The 24,280-nt window shown below is 38.1% G+C and overlaps 1 protein-coding gene and 1 long non-coding RNA gene across 2 annotated transcripts in view; one reads left to right on the top strand and one right to left on the bottom strand.

The window, feature by feature from the left end:
* Positions 1-13,659, bottom strand: part of LOC126109695 (uncharacterized) — a 26,077-nt gene extending 12,418 nt beyond the window's left edge. The window contains exon 1 of the long non-coding RNA XR_007523711.1: positions 12,277-13,659. This is a non-coding gene — a long non-coding RNA (uncharacterized LOC126109695). The remainder of the gene's footprint in view (positions 1-12,276) is intronic.
* LOC126109692 (acidic leucine-rich nuclear phosphoprotein 32 family member A) lies at positions 10,421-24,280 on the top strand. Its single transcript, XM_049914748.1, has 8 exons — positions 10,421-11,092; positions 16,767-16,910; positions 17,953-18,072; positions 18,681-18,793; positions 19,541-19,611; positions 19,709-19,800; positions 20,530-20,656; positions 23,144-24,280. Exons 1-8 carry the CDS (start codon positions 11,045-11,047, stop codon positions 23,215-23,217), a joined length of 789 nt encoding a protein of 262 aa, XP_049770705.1. The 5' UTR covers positions 10,421-11,044; the 3' UTR covers positions 23,218-24,280.

Here is a 24,280-nt window from a genome sequence, read left to right as displayed (position 1 = left end):
AAGAGTACGTTGTCTTTGGAACACCGCTCCACAGGACACAGCTGAACAGTAGTTAGCAGAAGATTTACAGTGACACAAAATGCGGAAGTGGCTGCAACAGACCATTTCAGAAGTTCGAGAATGGGGCTTTTAACATTCAGATTATCGCTGAAGGTTTCAAATGAAATGTTATGTCTTCCTTATTAGCTCTAGGACAGGCATTAAATTTACCACTGGTGCTGAATAATTTAATACACAAAATCAATATGTAAAGGTACCTTACTTTAGAGAGGCAAGCAGTTCTTTCAAAAAATATTTCTTATTGTGCTGTATCCCAAATGAGGGGCATTTTTTCAAAACTCGAAAAACACCAAAAAGTAAAGTTTTGTGAAAATGCATTTTTTAAATATCATATGAAATACTAATTACATAAATAAGAAAATTTAACATTTACAGAGCTTTTGTAGGAACGGTTCTGACTGTGTGTCTGACATTTCTAAACTTTTCATTCTTTACTTCAGAATAGAGCAACAAAGTTTCCAGGTATTTTAGAAGTCAATAAGTACAGAGATGGAAGTTAAAAGTTTTGTTAATATACACATTAAATTCATTTTTTCCATTTATTTTTTATTTTTAACATTAATTACAAAGAAAGCTGCTTTTTTGTTCATTTACATTGAAATACATTAACGAGACTTCAGTATCGTATTTTTCCGTAAATGTTTGATAAGCAGATGTCAAGATTTCCACAAATGCTATTGAAATACAACACAAAATACTGGCTACAACAACACTGAACTGGAAATGTATTGATCACTTTCAACAATGTCCTTATAAAATGCTTCTGCTCCTTACGGTATGTTAAAATGCCTCATAAGTTTTAAGACATACTTCTTCTTCTTCTTGCTGACCACATTCTTCTGTTTCACAGTGGCTGATTTCCTCACTTTCTAGTTGCAGTTTCTGGATTTCTGTGCCTCAGCCTCTCCAGGGCTTCCATTGTAAGTGTCCGACACTGACAGACTTTTCGTCAGCCGTCACTCTCCGAGCAGTTGTTTTGGAAAGCACTTTAGATCGTGGGGCTTTTAGTACACAGGGCTTGAGGTCCTTTGCTTTCCACTCTTATTAAAAATATTGACAATGCGTTGTCGTTCCAACACTTTCTAGTATTAAGCCGGTGAAAGAATATTTACGTTCCTCCAATAATATTTATCTATCCACTCACGTGTGGGCTCTGTCAGGCTTATCACTGTGGCCACAAATATAGAAGTAACGTACCAGCTTATAAAATTTTCTGCTTTCTTCTGTGAAGACCATTAGTGTCCAAATAATGACTGTGTGGCACAGGAATCAGAAAACAAGAAAATTTGTTTTGGTTCATTTTCTGGCAGTATCACCTCAAGGCTTCTGAGAAAATCCAAAAGAGAAGGAGCTACTCGGTTGCATCCTTTCCGTCCTGTCTGAAGCCGACTATAAAAAGCGAACATTTCCTTTGTCTGTGCTTGGGAGTGAATCGTAATGCACAAATTTTATATCCGAACCTGTCTCAAATAGAATACTTCACATAGGGAGAACTTTGGTATTAGCGGGTTCTCTTGTATATCAAAACATACTTTAACCACATTTGGATTTTCCTCCTCCATTACTGCACAGAACTTTTTTGCGTGAACTTTGTGCAACCTGCTGTTTGTTATTAATTGAGTTTTTTTTCCAGATCTTGCTCCTTTCGAGAGCACCTATGCACATCTCAGATGTTTCTCATAATGTTGTGCCACGTGCAGGTACTGCTGTCTTCAGACTACCGGTGTCGATCTATAATGACCTCTTCAGATATGCAGCAAAATACGGGAAAAATACACACACACTAGCAGATTGTCTACAGATTAAAACAATAAAGCAGACCACGATGAAAAGTATTAATGATATATATGTGCATTTGTGCACTTTAAATATGAAGAGGCGTACCTGTTTAATAAAAACATGTCCTAATATACTGGAACCATAGTGGCATTGTCAAATGCTAAACACAAAATCAGCACCGGCACCATCAAATATATATAATGTATATAATTTGTGACCGTAGATGTGAAGTAAAGGAAATTTATTCTATATTCGGGTTCCTGTTCAATTCGAGACTGTGTCAAAGCTTGTGAAAGAATGCCATTTAGTTCGCCAGCTAGTAAAAGAGCAGTTCAAAGAATTAGATCGTAAAATTAACAAAACAGGTCAACTTGCTGTTACGGAGTTCAACCAGGTTAAATAGCAAATCTCAGAGTTGAACGAGCGTGTAACTGCTTTAGAAAAATGCAAAAATTTTAGAGAAATGGTTAACACATCTGAAACGGTATCTAATTTGGAGGAACAATTACACGAATTTGTAAATTTTACCATACAGGAGAAAGTAGAAATGCTCAATACTAACAGTCTTTCTAAGGAAGATGCTGATGTTGGTCAAAGTATGTTAAACTTTATACCATTAAAGAAGCAAACACCAATAAAGTAACGAGATACGATTAAAAGATTTAAAGCCCCATAAGGGTTCGCACCCTTTGGGAATTCAGTGTATTCGTGACCACCGGCCATCCGAGGTAAATTGTTTTCATATTTCTATCTCGAACCGTGGACCTTGCCGTCGGTGGGGAGGCTCGCGTGCCTCAGCAATACAGATAGCCGTACCGTAGGTGCAACCACAACGGAGGGGTATCTGTTGAGAGGCCAGACAAACGTGTGGTTCCTGAAGAGGGGCAGCAGCCTTTTCAGTAGTTGCAGGGGCAACAGTCTGGATGACTGACTGATCTGGCCTTGCGACACTAACCAAAATGGCCTTACTGTGCTGGTATTGCGAGCGGCTGAAAGGGGGAACTACAGCCGTAATTTTTCCCGAGGGCATGCAGCTTTATCTTCTTTGACATTTCTAGTATCTTTTATTAACATTACACCTTCTTTCAGGAACAGTATTTTCAAGACGTGGGTAAACCACAACGTATATAACTGATAATGGCCCCCAATTCATTAGCCAAGTGGTAAGACACACAACTACATCCAAGTATAGTCCACAAACTAATTCTTGTGAATATGTTATAAAGGAATTAGCACGATTGTGTAAAGTGTGCTGTTCTACAAGGCACACTACCTGGGCACAACTAGTACCAGAACTTCAAGTAATCCTTGTGAATTACTGCATATGTCAACAGGATAAGCTCCTGTAGAAATTATGAATAAAACCTTTATAGGAGAGTTCTTGTTAAAATTGTTTACATAGCATAATTCACCAGTGACTGACTTGCAAAAGTTGCAAGAGAAGATACAAGAGAATTTGATTACATAGGCACAAAAAAAAGACAAAACTTTTAATGAACAGGCTATTGTACCAAACTATCAAAAAAATGAATTGCCGTTAGTACACAATTTTCATCATAGCTCGAATGGAAAGAAGGAAATGAGCAAATTTTTTTCAGCATAAAGTGTTGTTGTTGTTGTTGTGGTCTTCAGTCCTGAGACTGGTTTGATGCAGCTCTCCATGCTACTCTATCCTCTGCAAGCTTCTTCATCTCCCAGTACCTACTGCAACCTACATCCTGCTGAATCTGCTTAGTGAATTCATCTCTTGGTCTCCCCCTACGATTTTTACCCTCCACGCTGCCCTCCAATACTAAATTGGTGATCCCTTGATGCCTCAGAACATGTCCTACCAACCGATCCCTTCTTCTGGTCAAGTTGTGCCACAAACTTCCCTTCTCCCCAATCCTATTCAATACTTCCTCATTAGTTATGTGATCTACCCATCTAATCTTCAGCATTCTTCTGTAGCACCACATTTCGAAAGCTTCTATTCTCTTCTTGTCCAAACTGTTTACCGTCCATGTTTCACTTCCATACATAGCTACACTCCATACAAATACTTTCAGAAATGACTTCCTGACACTTAAATCTATACTCGATGTTAACAAATTTCTCTTCTTCAGAAACGCTTTCCTTGCCATTGCCAGTCTACATTTTATATCCTCTCTACTTCGACCATCATCAGTTATTTTGCTCCCCAAATAGCAAAACTCCTTTACTACTTTAAGTGTTTCATTTCCTAATCTAATTCCCTCAGCATCACCCGACTTAATTCGACTACATTCCATTATCCTCGTTTTGCTTTTGTTGATGTTCATCTTATATCCTCCTTTCAAGACACTATCCATTCCATTCAACTGCTCTTCCAAGTCCTTTGCTGTCTCTGACAGAATTACAATGTCATCGGCGAATCTCAAAGTTTTTATTTCTTCTCCATGGATTTTAATACCTACTCCGAATTTTTCTTTTGTTTCCTTTACTGCTTGCTCAATATACAGATTGAATAACATTGGGGAGAGGCTACAACCCTGTCTTACTCCCTTCCCAACAACTGCTTCCCTTTCATGTCCCTCGACTCTTATAACTGCCATCTGGTTTCTGTACAAATTGTAAATAGACTTTCGCTCCCTGTATTTTACACCTGCCACCTTTAGAATTTGAAAGAGAGTATTCCAGTCAACATTGTCAAAAGCTTTCTCTAAGTCTACAAATGCTACAAACGAAGGTTTGCCTTTCCTTAATCTTTCTTCTAAGATAAGTTGTAAGGTCAGTATTGCCTCACGTGTTCCAGTATTTCTACGGAATCCAAACTGATCTTCCCCGAGGTCGGCTTCTACTAGTTTTTCCATTCGTCTGTAAAGAATACGAGTTAGTATTTTGCAGCTGTGGCTTATTAAACTGATTGTTCGGTAATTTTCACATGTGTCAACACCTGCTTTCTTTGGGATTGGCATTATTATATTCTTCTTGAAGTCTGAGGGTATTTCGCCTGTTTCATACATCTTGCTCACCAGATGGTAGAGTTTTGTCAGGACTGGCTCTCCCAAGGCCGTCAGTAGTTCCAATGGAATGTCGTCTACTCCGAGGGCCTTGTTTCGGCTCGGGTCTTTCAGTGCTCTGTCAAACTCTTCACGCAGTATCGTATCTCCCATTTCATCTTCATCTACATCCTCTTCCATAATATTGTGCTCAAGTACATCGCCCTTGTATAGACCCTCTATATACTCCTTCCACCTTTCTGCTTTCCCTTCTTTGCTTAGAACTGGGTTTCCATCTGAACTCTTGATATTCATACAAGTGGTTCTCTTATCTCCAAAGGTCTCTCTAATTTTCCTGTAGGCAGTATCTATCTTACCCCTAGTGAGATAAGCCTCTAAATCCTTACATTTGTCCTCTAGCCATCCCTGCTTAGCCATTTTGCACTTCCTGTCGATCTCATTTTTGAGACGTTTGTATTCCTTTTTGCCTGCTTCATTTACTGCATTTTTATATTTTCTCCTTTCATCAATTAAATTCAATATTTCTTCTGTTACCCATGGATTTCTACTAGCCCTCGTCTTTTTACCTACTTGATCCTCTGCTGCCTTCACTACTTCATCCCTCAAAGCTACCCATTCTTCTTCTACTGTATTTCTTTCCCCCATTCCTGTCAATTGTTCCCTTATGCTCTCCCTGAAACTCTGTACAACCTCTGGTTCTTTCAGTTTACCCAGGTCCCATCTCCTTAAATTCCCACCTTTTTGTAGTTTCTTCAGTTTTAATCTACAGGTCATAACCAATAGGTTGTGGTCAGAGTCCACATCTGCCCCTGGAAATGTCTTACAATTTAAAACCTGGTTCCTAAATCTCTGCTTACCATTGTATAATGTAGACCTTTTAAAATTCAGAATATACCACATCCAAAAGCAGTATATCTAATAGACCCTGATACAGGGCAAAATAAAGGATTACACAATATAGATATGACTAAAAGATTTAAGGCCACAGAAGAGTTCACACCGTTAGTGAATTTGGTGTATTCGTCACCACCAGCCACACGAGTTAACTTGTTTTCGTATTTCTATCTTATTTTTCTCTGCGACAATTTCTATCTTCTTTGAGTATTCTATTATTAACATTATGCCTTCTTTCAGAAATAGAATTAATACACATACGACTTCAACACCTGAATGCACGGTAAATCAATAATACTTGCATCGGTATGTTTATGAAGATAGCCATGAGCTTAGTTAATAAACTTAGCTATAAATTAACATTTCACAGAAATGACTCCTGTTAGTCGTGCCACACGTTGTAGGGGAAAAAGAGTCCAGGTAGGAGAAGAACGGCAAGACAAATTGATGGCGTGCTCACGTGCACAGCCAAATAACAAGAACGACCTTAACAGTTGGCAAGAGAATGAGACGGTTTGATAACTAGTAATCTTTTGTATTGTATAAATCTAGTAATTATAAGAAAGTGAAGGATAAGCTATATGTATCAGTAAGTAGAAGGAAGATACGTAAGTGTGAGAAGTACGTGTATGTAGCGATGTTATATGTGTTATAAACAAGAAAAGAAAAGTTGGAAGAGAGCAGTTATGGAGGAAACAGATCATTTAGAACAAAAAATGTAGTAAAAGGGGGATAGTAATTGTGTTTACTAATATAGTTAAGATGGGGAGAACAGGTAAAGGACAAGCAGATCCATAGGAGGAGTGGCCTATATCTTGGTCATGTGAATCCGATAGAGGAATGACCTGTACCATTTGATGTAGGTAGGTTAACTTACCTGATAGTAGAGAACAAATGGTTGAAGCAGGAATGTTCCACGCTTGTTGACTACACCTGTACTGAGATTTTACTCAAGAGACCGAATAATAGGCATATACCTGACAAGCAACTCCTCGGGTAATAATAATGTGGGAAACAGTACAAGGTGATCTCTCTCTCTCTCTCTCTCTCTCTCTCACACACACACACACACACACACACACACACACACACACACACACACACACACACACACACACACACTGATATCTTACTGATATCTTACTATATAGAAACACTGGTCATTTCAGGACAATTTCCTGCATCACACAGGATGTGAAGTAAATAAGATACTGATACACAAATTAGACTAACACTGCTTAGCACAACTTACCTGAAATGAAACAACAAAACTGAAAAGACTTGTTATTAAAAATGAAGTTTTATTCCTTTTTAAAGAAGGAAATAATATCAAGCATTTTTAAGTAATCAGGTTGTTTACAGTTGCATGTTAATGAGATTTGCAGACATTAAATGGGAAGTGTGGTATATGAGAAAATTGCAAGAAGTGGTGACAAATAAATGCTTTCACCTGCTGTGGCGGGATCTTTTACATTTTGGCATTGAGGCTCGGTGATGGCTCGGCTGTCCGAGAGCACCCACACTGTCCGAGAATGGAAACAAAAGACAAGACAGTTTTGTGACAAATGGAATACATTGTAATCTGAAATCTCACATAAGCCTTTGAGGCAATGTAGTATGTAAAGTTGTGTTCAACTCAAATTCACAAGTCACACTAATGATCTATGCACCCATACCAGGATATATATAAATGTTTGTAAAATAAAGTAGTAAACGTGCTTTTTCATTATATGAGTAGAAGTTATCTTCTTTTGCTCCAATAACAGCTGCAGAATGTGAAGAAGCCACGCCTTTTCTTGGGCAAAACACAGGATTTCAGAGGCACTGATTAGTAGGACCTCTACGTAAAGAGAACCTGCTATAGCAACCACATTAAAAGCAGAAGGTGCATATGTCCGACGTTACGTCGGGTGCCCTCAACAAATTTATTTGGTCAGATCATCTGGCAAAACTACAAACCATTGCATAACCCAAGCAATGTAGAATGTCAACAGAATTTAGTAATCCAGTGGCAAAGCAGGTGAAGAAGATATCCACAAGGAATAACGTGCATATATGAAATCAACTGATGTTCTGGATAAAAGCTAAGGTCTCTGAAAATCTTGGGATATAGAGAATAATTTCTGGAAATCATGATAGACGTTAAGTCCAAATGTGAGTGGAGCTTTAAATAATTTTACAATTATCAAATTCTCTCTGTTCACAATCGTAAATTAAGGAATAAATGACAGTGTTACTACCAAGAACTGACTTTGTCCTATCCTCATTAGTGCAAGTAAGATATCTGTTTATCAGAAATGGCTGTCATTAGGAATTGTACAAAGACCACCACCTACCCCCCCCCCCTCCCTCTCTCTCTCTCTCTCTCTCTCTCTCTCTCTCTCTCTCTCTCTCTGACAACGTGGGATATATTTGAAAAGATTTTATGCCAACTGACTCTGGCCCCAGAAGCCTACTCAGTTACAAAAATATGAAGTTGCAATGCAACAGAGTTACAAAATATTTTTCCTTAGGATAAGTCCCTGAAATGATTGTGGATGAGGCATGTGGTAATGTGTTCTGATGATAGGTGAACCAAATGGAAAATAGACATCTCGGGAAGAAAAGAGCTGAAGAGGGACAATGAAGTGATAACATTCAACCTGGGTGGTACTTCTCCAAGGCCATCACAATCAGTGATGAAAGGCCGGAGATAAGGCTGAAAACATTTGGAAGATGCCTCTCTCTATCAACTTACGATATTTCCATTACCAGAAGCAAAAATATTCCAAAGTAAATTGATAATATTCTCACTGATAATGCCAAAGTAACACTACAACCACATATTTAATATGGTATGCCTTCAAACGTAACAGGCTTCACAAATTAGTTTTCGTTCACATGTTCTTTTTGGCAGGTACTTCAGATTGGTTCCATTCCCAAAAACCTTTGTGTTGCAGGAAGAGGTCTTGACTGTATTAAATATGTAATTATCTAAAACCAAAAATTGTTATAAATTATGAGAGAAAAGTTTCAGATGTACTGCATCCGCAACATAACAGTGACAACATCTATACATCATATTTTTATATAACTGTGTTTTATTTGTCTCAAAACATGTTTTACAAGTCATTTGATACTTATAGCACAGAAGACATGCCAGTTTTTTTGCTTATGATATACCTATTTACATAATTTTCTAACACTGACTTTAGCAGCACAGGTTTATGCTGAACACAATAATATTAATAAGCTGTTTTTCTCACAATGTACCAGTCTTTGTGTCTAGATTTTACATACATTATTTTATCATAATACTATGATATTAAATAGTTATTCTGTCCAAATGAGAATATCATCATTAATAAATTCCTCAGTTGATTAGCAGCATTTTTCCACCAGGATATCATATACTTTTTGCTGCAGTGAACCTATCTCCATGCTCAGTACATCTATACCGTCGAGTTTATTGGTAATTTTAAGCACTGTGCTGGAAGCATGAAAATTTCTATGTGTGTGATGTTGTGCATGAAGTGGTTTTATTCAGTTAGCCCCAGGATTACTACGTAAAAACATGATAATCTCAATTATGTACAATGAAGGGATAGTAAATATTTTTAAGTTCTTGATTGGTGGACAGCATGATGTTCTTGGAGGTGCTGCATGCATTTTTCTAACAATTCTTTTTTGAAGTGGCTGGATTCGTGATATGTGGCTTGAGTTCCTCCAAAAGATTATACATCTAATTATAGTTTCAGAGTAACTGTGGTATACCAATTTTCCTGCTGTTTATGTCTGTTACACCAGATAGCATGTTAAGGAAAAAGCAAGGCTGTTTAATTTATTGACTACATGATCTATACATGCTTGCCAGCGCAGATTTTTGTCCTGCACTGTAAGTGCACTGTTTTCCCAAAGGCTGACTTTGGGAACGCTAATTTCAATAATTGTGTATGAACTTCATTCGATCTAAATTGCGCCCTAGCGACGGAACACTTTAAGTGCCCCTGTATCGTACTACTGCAGTTTATTCTTATGTCATGCCACGACTGCTTGCTGACATGAGCTTACTCAATTACGGTCAATATTAGTTTCCTTATCGTTGTCTTATCTCCTTCTTTCGCATGTAAATCCAGCATTCGACAGCAGTCAGACAACAAAATAAACAGTTCGAATGCTGCCTATGGAGAAGACGCAATAATGGCACAAGACTGGTAAATTTGGCTTCGTGATCTTTCTTTTTTAACTTTCCACACGGTATGATTAGAGAAAGTTCAATAGCAATAAATAGAACAGCACTGCTCTAATTTTTTGTCTTTCTGTCTGTCCAAATACTAGTGCACACTAAACAAGCGTGCATACGAGTATTCTATCTTAACTGATTTTCGCTCACTTCTGAATTGACTTGGACAGTCCCTCCCACCTTTTCAGTCTACCATTTTTAAAAACCACCAGAAGCAAGCTGTCTTCGTTGCATCGTAATCAATACTTCCCTTTTATCGACCCCACCTCCGCCTGAGCGTATGACAGGATGGGTACACTTGAGGGGTGGGGTGAGATGCAGCTCCCCCTTCGCGACGTGCCCCGCTCTCTGGCGTCTTCCGCAAAGCCTCCATCGTTTTTCAAGCGCCACGCACCCTAGCCAGCGCAGCAGGACGCTAGTGAGCCAGCCTTCCCCTCCTCCCGAATCCTTCAACTCACAGTTACGTCGTTGTCGACCTTATTAACAATTTGTTCAAGGCGTGGTAGGGAGATTACTGTACGACTGACTTACATATAGTGTCATGTATCCACATGTAACACAGTAACTCATTACGTTTTACTGTTGTCGAAAACATTTTTTTAAGTACATAATCATAATATTGACTAGCGGCTAGCAACGCACTGGACGTGTGTCGTAAGTGCGCCGTATATCGACCTGACATACCTAAGTATCGGTTCTTATCTCATTTCCAGATCAATTAAGTATGCAACGTCGCTGCTGCTTAACAAATGGTGTTTATTTGCGTAATTAACTTCGACACGTACCTGCTTTGCACCTCTGAAGAATAAACGAGAGATCAATAAATTCGTGTTCTACCCGACAGATGGCAGGAGGATTGCCCCACATCGAGATACGGGCAACGTGATTGGCTGCTTTGAAAGTAGTCCCTTGCACGAATTCCTGTTCCCGCCTCGCGCGCTGTGTTATTGTGTAGACCCCTCTAGGCCACCATTGGCTCATCGCGAGCGAATACGTTGTGGCGACTCGGTACGGCCGTCATTCCTGCTTTGAAGGTAAAGGCTGACGGAGCGAGTGCCGCAGAGCATTTTGTGTGTTGTGAATCGTTAGTATTAAAATAAAGTGCGACATGGAGAAGAGAATACAACTTGAGAAGATGGGGAGAACTCCCGATAAAGTAAGTACTAAACATATGCGTTGCTAACAATTATGACGATATATTTTAGCATCAACAATTGCTGTTATTAAAATTAACGAGTTCCAAATTTATTTTTAACATGCTTCCTGTTTTGTTCTGAAGTAGAATAACGGAAACAGCATGCATTAGTCGAATCGAAATATTAATCGGGCCCCATAGCCAAGTAAGTGCTAGATTATTAGCGTGTCGGAGTGCCAGCAAAGCATTACTTGTGTTCGTTGCTTTATGGATGAAGATACGAAGCGTATATTTGCTCTAAATTTTACGAAGATGCAGGTTGTGATTAAATTTTCTTGTGAGCTATTTAAAAGAGTACTGAAGCCTCCCACGCGTGATGAAAATTGTCACAGATGTTTTGTACACATTTGTTCGGAAAACTCTTAATTTTAGTGTAGGTTGAGCATGAAAGTTTAATAAAGTTCAGGATAAGAAAGCCGGGTTTAATTACTTGATTACCGCATTAAAGCATGGTGCTGGGCGCCCAAACAATCGAGGGCACAGAACGTTGTTGAATTATTTTTGCCGCGTTTCTGATACTCGGAAATAAAGTAAAATGCTTTGTATTCTCAGTTTTATCTTTATTTACTTTTTGTTACTGCTGTTTGTTTTGATTATATCCTGTAAAGTTTATGATGCTTTTAGACGCCATATTGGAAAATAATTATTGGAATATTTTAGTATAATTGCAGGTGTTTTAGTATAAAAGTAGTATTTTGAAAGTGCTATTAGACCAGGGAGTCGTTTTACATACAACATGTTTGTGCTTGATCCGTTGTTATGTTTCTGTCAGTTTGGAGCTATGTACACAAAATATGGAGGCGGCGTCATACGCGGCCACATACGCAGGGTACTTTTAAGAGGGCACGGGTTATCAGTTTTGTAATGGGGGACGTTCCTAAACGTAGTAATATAAATCAGAAAGGTATAGCGTTTGTGCCATGACGGAATGCCTAATTTAATTGCCTGAGGCATGGATACATTTTTTTGGTAATTAATGCAATATTCGTAGCAGGTTGTTAAGCGGCCATGATGGTGACCCTGATACAATGTGCGTAGTATATGGGAACACGGCTCGTAGACGATGTGTAGAAGTAGTGTAACGCCTTTTAATTCCATTGCAAATAGAAATTCGGTTTTACATCTCCCTTAGGAACTATACATACCAAGGAGGGGGCTTCGAACACCTGGAGGCCGGACATGAAAATGCTGCCTCTTTCACAAACGACCAAACATCACTCCGCTTCTGTTCTATATGGCAGCTTTCGAGCACAGTCTCGTGACCCGGCAGCTACGATCAATAAAATAGTACCTACACCTTTATGATTAAGAATGTGGAGACAAAAGAATTTCAGCTTCGGAGAAAGGCCATAAAAGCATTACAGTAAATAAGTGCTTGTTGTGGCGCAGTTTATAGGGAAGTTACCTCTGATCCATTTCATGCCTTGTCTTGCGCGCAACAAAAAATGCGGGATTATCATTTTTATGATTATGTGATTGTGCATACCACCAGTTATATAAAATACGTAAAGTTGAGAGTAAATTATTGTCGTAATAAATAAAAATGCTATGGCGAGAAGGAACAGTGCATTGCAAAAACCAAGAACGAAAAAATTCGCTGTTGTATTTGTTGATCACATATCTCTCGGAATTTAGTGAAGCCACAAAACTAACAGCTTAAAAAAAAAAAGCATATATGGTCGGATCGGAAAAAATGGAACCCTCGTTTCCAGCCTGCCCACAAAGTATGGTGGCCCGATATATATTAATTCGAAAAGTTCATACTACATCCAGACGCAAAAACAAACTAGTATTGAGTAGAAAATTAAAATACAGCACAAGGCAGTAGAAACATCACTGGAGGAAACCGTAAGCTAGAAAAGGAAGTGGATAGCTAATGTATACAGAGCTCTTAATAAACTTAATTCATTACCTGGGGACTATTATTTGAGGTGTTCTTGCTGTTGAGCACTCGAAACATTCATTTAGTCTTGCCCTGATTTCACTGTTCTCTCTTCTTGTGGCAGGTTTAAATTGGGAATTGTTGACATGGTATGTTCAGAATGGCTCTTTAGTTTTGCTGCTTGTGAAAGACTAGGATAAGGGTGTGCTTCCTACTGTCACTTGTGTTGTAACCTTCACGCAGTATTTGTACTTATGATGAAACAGCGTTCCTCAGTAATCAGTTGCAGTGCAAGTTTCTGAAGACTAGCATTTGTTACTGCCTTTTCTAGCTTTCTTTGGGGATGTAGGCTAATGAAAGAGCTAGCTGTTAATTGTTGCATAGTAGTGACTTGGAAATGCTGTTGGTGCTTGCAAGGTTCAAGCTGAAATGTAGCTCAAATGTCTTTGCTCAAATTCTGATAAGAGACAGTTGGCTAGTGTATGTTCTGCAGCAATGCATACAAAAATTGAAGTGTTTTTCGGTTGTTTTATTAACATATTCTTGACTTTTTATAATTCTTCATTATTAAATCCAAGGGAGAGGGTGCTGGAGATATGAGTTGGGGTGACCGTAATTATAAACACGGTAGCGTAGTTTTCAATGTGACCAGGTTTTGTGGTGTTTTTTTTTTTTTTTTTTTTTTTTTTTTTTTTTTTTTTTTTTTTTTCCAAATGCCAAAATAATGGGTTAACTTGTACTTAATGGGTGAGAAATAACCACTATAATAAAATAAAGATCAAAGCTCATGCAGAAAGATTTATGGGTTTGTATTTCCCATGCACTATTAGAGAGGGAAGTTGTCGAGAAAGCCTGAAATGGTGTAAGGTGGTTTCAACAACACACTGCCAAGCAGTGAAATGTAAATTAAATAGTAGTAATGTAGATTTAGAATTGTTATTGTCATGTTAGTTGTACAGGAATTGCTGTTTTTCCCAGGGATGTGAATATATTTTTAATAAGTATCCTGTTTTTTGATATGCCTGGGGTGCTGCTGTCTCACTCAGTGCTTCCTTTGATAACTACTCACGTTGTTTCTCAAAAAAGTGAGCTTGTTTAGAAACCGTATTCCAAAACATATGGTGTGGAAAGATGTTACTTTGCGTGCTATAAGAAGGCAACTGGAGCCCTCGTGTAATTTTCTTGAAAAGAATATCTTCACAGCTAATGTTCCCCCCCAGCCCCATTGTAAGCATCCTCAGTCGAAGGCAATTCATAGGCACACTTAGAAGCACTGAGTAAAATTGGAAAGGCAGTTAATGTTTTAAGGAACTAAGTAAAAACACAAATACAAATATGTAAGTCATTAGTGGAATCCCCAGAAGTCGCATCATACCTTGTTAAACCATATTAAAGGAAATGCATAGTATGAAGTTTTTTTAAGTTTGGTATCCTTGGGAGTATTCTGCAGTACACACAGTGATAACTGTTGGAGCCATGGGCACATGTGAAAGTTTGCTGGGAATTGTGACACACTCGAGCACAGAAAATTGAGAATTGTGATAAGCAGGGTATCAATCTGCTGGTTCTGACAGTTTAGGTCAAACACTGGACACACGTTTATGAATTTCATTTTATCGCACTTTCTTGATTACTGTATTCTCCCATTAATTGTATATTGGCAGCAATGAAACTTGCCTTGTTGGTACTAGATGCACCATTGCTTCTGTTTGTTTTTGTATACAATTTGTGATGGAACATGAGTGGGGGATGGTATCCATGTGTGGAACACATGTCAGCATTGTCAAGGGAAAGCAATTGAATCTTCCTTTGTGGTTGTAAGAGGGTGAGAGAGTTACCCCACCGTTCTGTAAAGAATAGTGGACACCAAACCCTATTTTAGACTGGTGTGGCTATTGAGTTGTATGTAGCTACCTACCTTTGCATCAGACCTTGAAATGTGTGAATATGCATACTTGATGTTAGAATCATAGTTTCAGAGCATTGCTTAACATTAATCCTTTGCACTAAAAGAAGTCATTTTAGCTTAGGCTTAAACATTTTATTTGTAAACTCCTGGTGTTGCTAACAGGGTAATGTCAATGAAATAGGCTTGCCAGTGTGCCTAAAGAGTTCTGCCGGTTCGGAAACTGTATTCTTTATACTTTCATGTTTGTCATTCTTGTGAGAGATTGCTTCTTTCTTGAACCTGCCACATTTACTTAGTTTGTCTTGGGTTGGCATCCTGCTGCTAGGTCATAAATGAACAGTTAATGATAAAGTAGTTATGAAGTAGAACCCTGATTAAAATTATTTCAGTGTTTGCGCACAGTTTGTGAATAGGGGCCAGGACATAAGAATGTTCCTGCCTTGTATGTGTGAGTTTAATTGGTTAGCATCTTGGGGAAAAGGTTCAAAGAATAACTCGTACACAACACACGTGTGCCGTTCATACTACCATTTGGCATGTATTCTCTTAACAAGAAGGGGTGAATGGCATTAAAGGGGGGGGGGGCAATGCTTCCATACGTATTGAGCCCAGTAAAGTTGGAGTGGGATATGGGTAAATAATCATATTCGGAGAGGGAGGGAAATTTGGGTAAATAATCACATTCAGATATGGAGGGAAATTACAGGTGGAATGATGAGGACTGACATGTGTCCTTTAATTTTCTCATTGTCATGTTAACTGTAGCGCTGGTAAAATTTCATCACAAAATTCCTTGAAAAAATGTACTGTTGAAGAATGTGCTGTAATTCTTGTGTATAGCTTACACTTCTCCCAATTTGATTTGACTATGTGAGGTAGCCATTGAACAGAATTCCAAATCTTGGGCAGGTGCTTTCAGGGCAATATTATACGTGACCAGAGTTCTATCCTAAACATTAAAGTTGGGTGGAGCAGTAATGAGAAGTATTGCAGTTTTGGATGGACACACAGACAGGCTTCTGATTTCTGGCTTTCAGAACTCCTGAAGCAATTTACTTGTTTTAAGAGGGAGAGTGTGGGATGTGACGAGGTTGGAAGGCATTTGGGAGAAACGAAGATTACGCCAGTTGATCTAAGTGCAATTTAGGAAAGGATTGAAAGTAACAACAAATTTTAATTCTCACTATCTGCCTGTCCTGTTCTTAAAACTGGAACTGCAAAAGCTAAAGATTCAATGTCTGTTTTTGTCTGTGTGTCTGTCAGCTTTACTCCTCTCGTTGTTGCTTGGTTTTTGAAATGACCTCTCCTATATTACCTCGATCTTTTCTATTTTAGATTCAAACACACTGGTTTTCAGTAGAGTATTTCCTGTTACAAACAGAAGAGCATTATCTCTCGTGAATTGACATAATTAAAATTTACCAATTTACAGTGATGACTTTTCAAACTATTCCAAACTTAGTCTGATTATAATTTAGGAAAGTGAACGTATGGTTTGAAAGATTGTGCTTTTTTAATGAAATTTATGCTGTTACTGTAATGCTTCAGAATAGTGTGCCATATTAAATGCATCAATTTGCAGGCTTTTTGTGTTCAATCTTCATTCTTGCTCCTCGTAACAATTTTGAACCGACAATGTATCTTAAGAAAGTTATAAAAGTTGGTTTTCTTTTGTCGTGAAAGTCACTTTCCTGTGATTGATTACAAAGGAGCACCTTTGAGACCACAATACACTGAGGCTCCACAGAGAATTTCTGCTGTCTCGGATTGAAAGCAGTTGATTGTAGGCTGTTAATGTTGCGTTTCAGAAATATAACTCATTTGATGTTTGGTGCTGTTCACAGATAAAGGAGCTTAATCTTGACAACTGCAGAAGTACAAGTATTGTTGGCCTCACAGACGACTTCAAAAACTTGGAATCATTGAGTCTGATTAATGTGGGCCTCACAAGCTTAAAGGGATTCCCATCATTACCCAACTTGAAAAAGGTAAGCCTGGGATCTGAAGGGAGGCAGTGCTAGGGTCCAGCGTTGGCCCTCCTCTCCTCTGTTGTGCTTCTGAGGTGTTCTCTGAATCCTAAGTTAACAGTAGCCAATGTAGCAGGAATGGGATTGGCAGACACACAGTGTATCAACAAGGTTGAATCTCTTAGCTTTCAGGTAAAAAGGAGAGAGAAACGTAACATTAATGAATATTTGTTGTACAGCTTCTCTCTTCCTGCCCACTGTTGAGAATAACTATCACATTAGTATCTGTGACTTTTATCGTTTTCTCTAATTTCACATCTTGTCCTTGCAATAAAGTAACTGTTATTAAGGCTATTGTAAGTAGTATTAATATTGATTCCCCCCTTCCGTGTTGGAAGAGCATCTGGAGTTATTGCGAAGTGAAATGTCAGAAGCAGTTTTTCTCTTCTATTTGGCATCATTTGGTCTTTGATGTGTACAACAAAAAATTATATATTTGCCCTTATACTGTTGTTATTAGTTTCAAATCGAAAAAACATCTTGTGGCTGTTCACATTTATAATTTCATTTAAATTACGCTGAATAGTAGATAACAGTAGTTTTGGATGTCGCAAAAGTCTCTTGAGTGGTGATGGCATCAAAAACGTGATTTATCTGTCACCATATTTTGTTTTTGCCTGAAATATTAAATGTGAGCAACTGCTTGATGATGAAACTGCCTGCCCATAAACTAATGGCATTATTTCACTTTGGTAAGTGGCATTACTAACAGTGGCCTTTTTATTGAAAACAAAATTTTTCTTATACAATCTCTGCGTTTTACTTATTTGTTTCCTTTTTGAAAGTACAGAAGGCTATTTCCTGTGATCTGATCCCACTTTAACTATATTAACCTTTCGTTGCTGAAACCATCCCTAGAAGTAGTAATAGCATAAATTATATTTGTCCCCAAATATGCAATTTACTCTTCATTTTTGCAGGGCATAAAATATAATTATTTGTTGTGAAATACGTGTATGAAATTATTTAAGTGGCGTACTAATTGTATTGAAAAAATTTCCAGCTTGAACTCAGTGACAACAGAATTTCTGGTGGACTCAATGTGTTGAAAGACAGTCCAAAGCTCACTCACTTGAATCTCAGTGGCAACAAAATACGTGACATTGAAACACTTGAACCATTGGTGAGTATTTGTCAATGTTATGAAAGTGTCCTTCACAAAATGTGTGAATCAGTAATTGCATTATCGCTTTCTTTGCACCGACCAGGTTCCTTGTGGGTATCTCAAAAATTGTCCATTTTAACTTCATCCTGCCTGTGATCGCATATAAACTTAAATATGGTTTTTATTGATGTTCACACGTCATTGCCATCAACTCGGGGACAGTTCTTTAAAAATGGCGTTGTAGGTTCTGTCAGAATGATGGTGCGGTTAGAAGTTACCAGCGATGGGTATATAGGATCGTGTGCTGTTCAAGTAGTTGTAGAGAAAGTTCCCAAGTCTCGAGGAAAGAGTTGAGTGATAATGGATTGGCATACATACATAAATTTGTTGGCATCACATTCTCTATTGTGTTGTTTTATTTTCAGTTTGGGTTTTAGTTAGTACTGCCTTTAGGTATTATAGCATTGAGCTGACTACAGAAGTAATTTTTCAAGTAATAATTATGTTGTGAGAGTTTATTCTACAACATTGGTTTTTGTGATTAATCTGCTTGTCCAAATTATGACAAACTTGCTATTGTTAATTTTAGGAAAAATATTGAAAACGTCTTAAATTTCTATCCACAGAAGCAGTTCAAACATCTAAAGAATTTGGATTTGTTCAACAATGAGGTCACATCAGTTGAAAATTACAGAGAAAAGGTTTTCAAATTACTTCCAAGCTTGAAGTACCTCGATGGGTGAGTTTACGAATAAAAAATTTATTTGATTGAATAAGGCTTTTTGTTGTGCTATAGGCTACACGATTCCTAGTTGTTAGGAAATGAAGAGACCTCTTCTCCAGAAATAGTTCTAATTGTTTAATGAAGGATCCTGTAGATTATATTCATTGTATGCACGCATGTAAATATGTCGACAGATTTGGTGACTTGAGAAGTTCATATTTTTGTGCAGTGCGTGCCAGTCAGTCACGAAAACTTCCCCAAAACAGTAATTCAAACCTAATTTGTTTTAAATACGGCAAATACTACACAATCATTACAAATTGGGAGAAGACTTTATAAATAAAACCAGCCCACTCAGTATTGCAAGCAAGTATCCAAAACTGATTTTAGGTTGTTTATTAGCTGATAAAAAGTTAACTGCAGTTGTGCTTACTGAGTAGTATCATTTCAAATAAGTATATGTTGTTTTCAAAAGATTATGCTTTTAAGTTTTTTATAGTAGGCATCCCACATTGTCTTAAAAGGTCACTGGTTGAGGCCCCCACCCCCCCTTCCCCCCTCTCGAAACGTTGAGCAGTAAAACAAGTGAAGATGCATGAGGAGTGAATGGCATTATATTATCTTGGCAGTAACATGGTAATTCTATAGGTCCTAAGCCCACAATTTTTATTTTGAAATCACATATCAAATCTTTTAAATTGCAGTTAATTTTGTAAGATCTCTTTGTGAATTTAGTTGTAATTTCATATTTTCAATTTACAGGTTTGATCAAGATGAGAAAGAAGCGGAGGACAGTGATGTCGAGGATGATGAAGTGAATGGAAATGATAGTGGTGAGTGTGAGACAGACGGGGAAGACTCCCCTCTTAAAGTATCGGTCTTTAGCTGTTTCCTAATGCTCACTATTTGCTATTATTCGTATGTTTACAGATGATGAAGAGGGTATTGAAGGCATTGATGAAGATGAGTTGGAGGAGGAAGAAGAGATTGGACTTAATGCTGTGTATAAACAACATTTGGATGTAAGTTTGTGCATGTATTGAAGCAGTTGTTTCTAGTAAGTACTGGCCTTGCACAGAGAGGATAGGTACTTTGTCAGGTGTAGGCAAAAAACTTCCTTGTGGGTTAAAACAGTGTACCAGACTAGAACCTTCACCTTTCACAGGCAAGCGCTCTGCAGACTGAGCGATCTGAATGCGCCTCGTGGCCTGTGCTCACAGAAGTAGGGGGGGGGGGGGGGGGGGGGCGGCTTGTGAGTCGAGCGTAGATAGCTCGGCTGGTGGAGTACGTGCCTGTGTGGGGTACACAGTTGTAATATGCCAGAACTAAACATCAGAACCCTCAACTTTTTTGTAGGGTTTTGCATTGAATTTGTTCTCGGGCATGGTTCGCTTTTCCAATTTTTTTTCTCCATTGTTCTGGCAAACAACAGGGGTGATTCACTTCCTACAAACTCAAATCAGCTTTAATTGCTGCTGGCATTTGCAGTATTTTTCACTGTTGCCCTGTCTTTCTTTCCGAACAGCCTCTAGATGTACGTATTATCTTAAATTACGTAAAAGTATCAAAATGACCATTTAGTGCTTGTGTAATGTAGATTAATATTTCTTGTGTTTAAATTAAATTTGATTCATTGAAGATACAGCTCTAAAGGGTTCTATGAAAACTTATGTGAAATTTTGGTATCCAGCAGTGCAAGATGTCTTAAATAGTCCGCTGAAAAAATATTTGGCATTAATGTGTGATTATAGGAGGAGAGCGAGGGAGATGATTATGACGGTGTCGAAGACGAAGAAGATGAAGATGACGATGATGAATTGGGGGAGGAAGAAGAAGAGGCTGAAGGTGAAGGGCAGGATGAAGAAGACGGGGAAGAAGGTAAGGCGGTCGTGTACTTCCAGAAGCTATTGTTGTTCCACTTCAGTGTTTTTAAAGGATACACTGTGCATTCCTTCATCGGACAGCAGCTGTAAGTTTATCACGTACTTGCTGCAGAGTCTGTTGTTTACTTGTTGAAAAATTTGTGAAATTTTGACGACTAGAAATTGAGCATAATGACGAAGTGATTGAACAGAGTTCTTAAAAATGCTGATTTTTGCCACATTTATCTAAGGTGCAACAAGGTATTAAATCAACACAAACTGCTTTTCCTAAATGTTCATTTGGTATTTGTTTGTGTCTTTATTATAGTTCAGTTCCGGTCCTCATTGTCGCTTCAACATTAATTCGTACACCTAACTTCTACTTCAGCACTGCTGAACCCAGCTTCATATACACAGCATTTGAGGATGTGTTACAGAATTTGTGTGCACCCACTCTATATTTCCAGTAGTGTAAAATGTGTGATTCTTAAACAGTTTCGTTGAAAGCTGGTATTAACCCATTTGCTACCGCGGACGTGTATATGCGCAGCACTCGGGTTTTCCTATAGTGTTATTGATATCTGTATGTGTCTTGAGTCACCAACTTCTTACTCCTGTGCACGGATTTCTTCCATGTCTCAGTGAATAAAAGAGTTTAAGGGTATTACTATACATCACATGTGCCTCATTGTGTGCTATCAAAACAGTGTCTTGAATAATTTATGAGAAATGTTAGGAACACACAATTCGCTATGCGCAAAGATGTGAATGGGTGCATGCGAACATTCTTTGGGTATAAAACCCAATAACTCAAAGAACAAAATGAGATAGCGTTCTGCTCCAAATTTTAAATAAAATTTAAATATCATATCTTCACTTCATTAACTGCAGTGTATGAGGTTAAATCAATTGTACACGAAGCTTACTGAGCGTATTTTAACCTCTGCAAAATCTTTAAAATTTCATTCAATGTTGTACTTAATTTGATGCAGCACAGTAAGAATGGTGGATAACGAAAAGAAATTAAGTTCTTAATTGACTGAAGATAGCAGACTAACATTTGTAAAAAAAATTTCTCCTAATAGTTTTAAAAAGATTTGATTCGTATTTCAGATCAGCCAGAATACACCAGCATTTGGCAAGCTGTGCAGCTGTGTAAAAGGAATGCAGAGACAACGTCTGTTCTATGGGATTGAACAGTGTTGAAAGGAAATGAAAACATTCACACAGAAAATTTTGATATGTGTGTAGACATGATGTGAGGTGCTGACAGGACCATAGTATTAACTTGTCTCTCTTCATGTATTAGCAGAAGTTTGTGGGTTGAGATATTTCATATTCACTACAGAACATACTAATTGCCCCATATTTTCAAATAAGGTGGCTCACTGTTTTTATTCATAATAAAACTGCTTACCAGACAAGAACAATGCAGGAGATCTTGTTTCTGTTCCCTGCAGACTGTCCATACAAAAATTTCATATTTTATTTGCAGGCACCTTGTACGTTTTCGTTAGCATTATTTTATTGCGCCTTACCAAACTACAGGTACATAGGTAGGCAGCAGCAAGTGATTAACAGAAACTATTTTAAACATTAAATGAGTGGTGCCGGAAAGACTTACCTCATGATAAAATTCATTCACTTTGTTAGATTGAGGTCTGAAGGAACGTTTTTGTTTAATCACACCTAAGGTAATTAGAGAAGACTGAGGCCTGCTGCTAAAAGGATGAATTACTACATCTAACCATGAATTCATTGCCAACAGTATTAAGAAAAGGATAGATTGTTACTCATCATATAGCAGAAATGTTCAGTTGCGGGCAGCCACAACAAAAAGACCGCCAAACATGCACGCGTGCGGACCGAAAGATTGTTCAGCAGTCATTTTGCTGTGTCTGTATTCAACTCTACATCTCTGCAGTATGGTGGGTAGCAAGCTATTCTCTTCATAATATTGTCATCATTATTCCATGCTGGGTTTTCCATGATTCATTTAAGACTGAAACAATAAAAAATTGTTCTCTTGCACTGATCCTCAATTGTGCAGTGTTCATGCAAAATGTTGATCTTACTCGAAGCACGCCTCTGTATTTAGTGATGTCACTGTTCAGTTGGGCAACTGGGGAGGGGTATAAGCTTAAATTACTGACACTATGGCATCATCTCCTCCCCCCCCCCCCCCCCCCTTCCTTCCTTCCAGTTCTCTATAGAGATTTGTTACTTCTAGGCTACCTGCAGCAAAGTATTTTTCTTTAAACTCTGTGAAGCAGCTCAAAGGTTGTAATTATGTTCTTGTAAAAATATTGTCTTAATGTTAAAATTCAATGAATTTTTATTTCTTGAGGTTGTAATTTTATCTTTCCTTTCCTCCTTAACTGAATGGTAAAGAAGGTTGCCAAAGAGCTGACATCAGGGACTTCTTCGTCATGTAGAATTTTGTGATTTACCACCTGTTACACAAACGTACCAGTACCTGAGAATTTCTCGGTTTATGTTACAGAGGAAGCAACACCGAGAGGCAAGAAGAGAAAGCACGACGACGACGCAGCGGCAGATGGCGAAGCCACAAACTAGGTGTGGGACACTAAAATAGTGTGGTCAGGAGCTTGTGGACTCCAGGGGCTGAACTACCACTGTCGGGGAGGGGGTAATCTGTGCTGGGCGAGGTCTCGTGCTGCAGAGTGTCGTGTCGTGTCGTGCCGTGTCGTCTCGTCCGGTGTGCGTGAGTATACGGATGTGTGGTGTCGTGTTAATACTGTGCTTGTTTGATGGACTGAATGCGTGCGACGGAACAGAGGGACCGAGAACTGTGAAGTGAGGAAAGCAGAGAATCTGACAAGATGGAAGTTGTATGCGCTGACAAGCGTGAACTAGACAGCTCGTTTTTTGTACAGATTGCTAAACAAAATTAAATATGATCCCTTTAAAATATATATAGATTACTACTATTCTTATTACTACTTCTGGCACTTGTAACGTGTGTACGTTTGTACATATGTACATTCGTCTTCTCACAGGAAAACACACACACACACACACACACACACACACACACACACACACACACACACACACACACAATGGCAGAACTATGAGGATGAGGAGTATGCCATTAATCTGTAACATAGAAGATTTTTAACTGTCATGTAATTTTTCTGTTCCACTGATGTATATTGAATCATAACTGCCACTTTTTTTTATTTCATTACATGTAATAGACAGTAATAAGAACAGCTTTCTGTTTATCTTCTGTACATTCACAAGACACCAGACTGGAAGCACCATTTCTGCTGTTTGTATTTAATAGTTAACCTTGCAACTCACTACAAATGGCGGCAACAGTGTTTCTCGTAAAAAGATACTAAAGAATAAAAGTACAAATTGTCATGATTATTTTGTAACTATAATAAAGGATATAATTGCCATATTTGTGGTGAGGTGAAAGGCCTAGTTTATTAGTGACCTCTGTATAAAGTATTTAAGAGTCAGAACATTCTAAATTTTTTGCTGAGATGAGAATTTAAGGAACAAAGATTGTATGATAATCGGACACAGTTAACATGAGTTTTCCACCACAATTTATCTGAATTAAGCAATATGTAAGTTTTGTTGTTAAAATGAATTTTTATCAGATGTA

This window comes from Schistocerca cancellata, chromosome 12, assembly GCF_023864275.1.
Source record: "Schistocerca cancellata isolate TAMUIC-IGC-003103 chromosome 12, iqSchCanc2.1, whole genome shotgun sequence".
Lineage (NCBI taxonomy): Eukaryota > Metazoa > Arthropoda > Insecta > Orthoptera > Acrididae > Schistocerca > Schistocerca cancellata.
This window is presented reverse-complemented; position numbering and strand designations above follow the sequence as displayed.

What these genes read in the sequence shown, in the direction of transcription:
- LOC126109692 (XM_049914748.1), top strand. Translation starts at nt 11,045, where the DNA reads ATGGAGAAGAGAATACAACTTGAGAAGATGGGGAGAACTCCCGATAAA. An exon ending in TTGAAACACTTGAACCATTG is followed by an intron (nt 18,073 to 18,680) that starts GTGAGTATTTGT and finishes TTCTATCCACAG; the next exon opens with AAGCAGTTCAAACATCTAAA. An exon ending in AGTGAATGGAAATGATAGTG is followed by an intron (nt 19,612 to 19,708) that starts GTGAGTGTGAGA and finishes GTATGTTTACAG; the next exon opens with ATGATGAAGAGGGTATTGAA.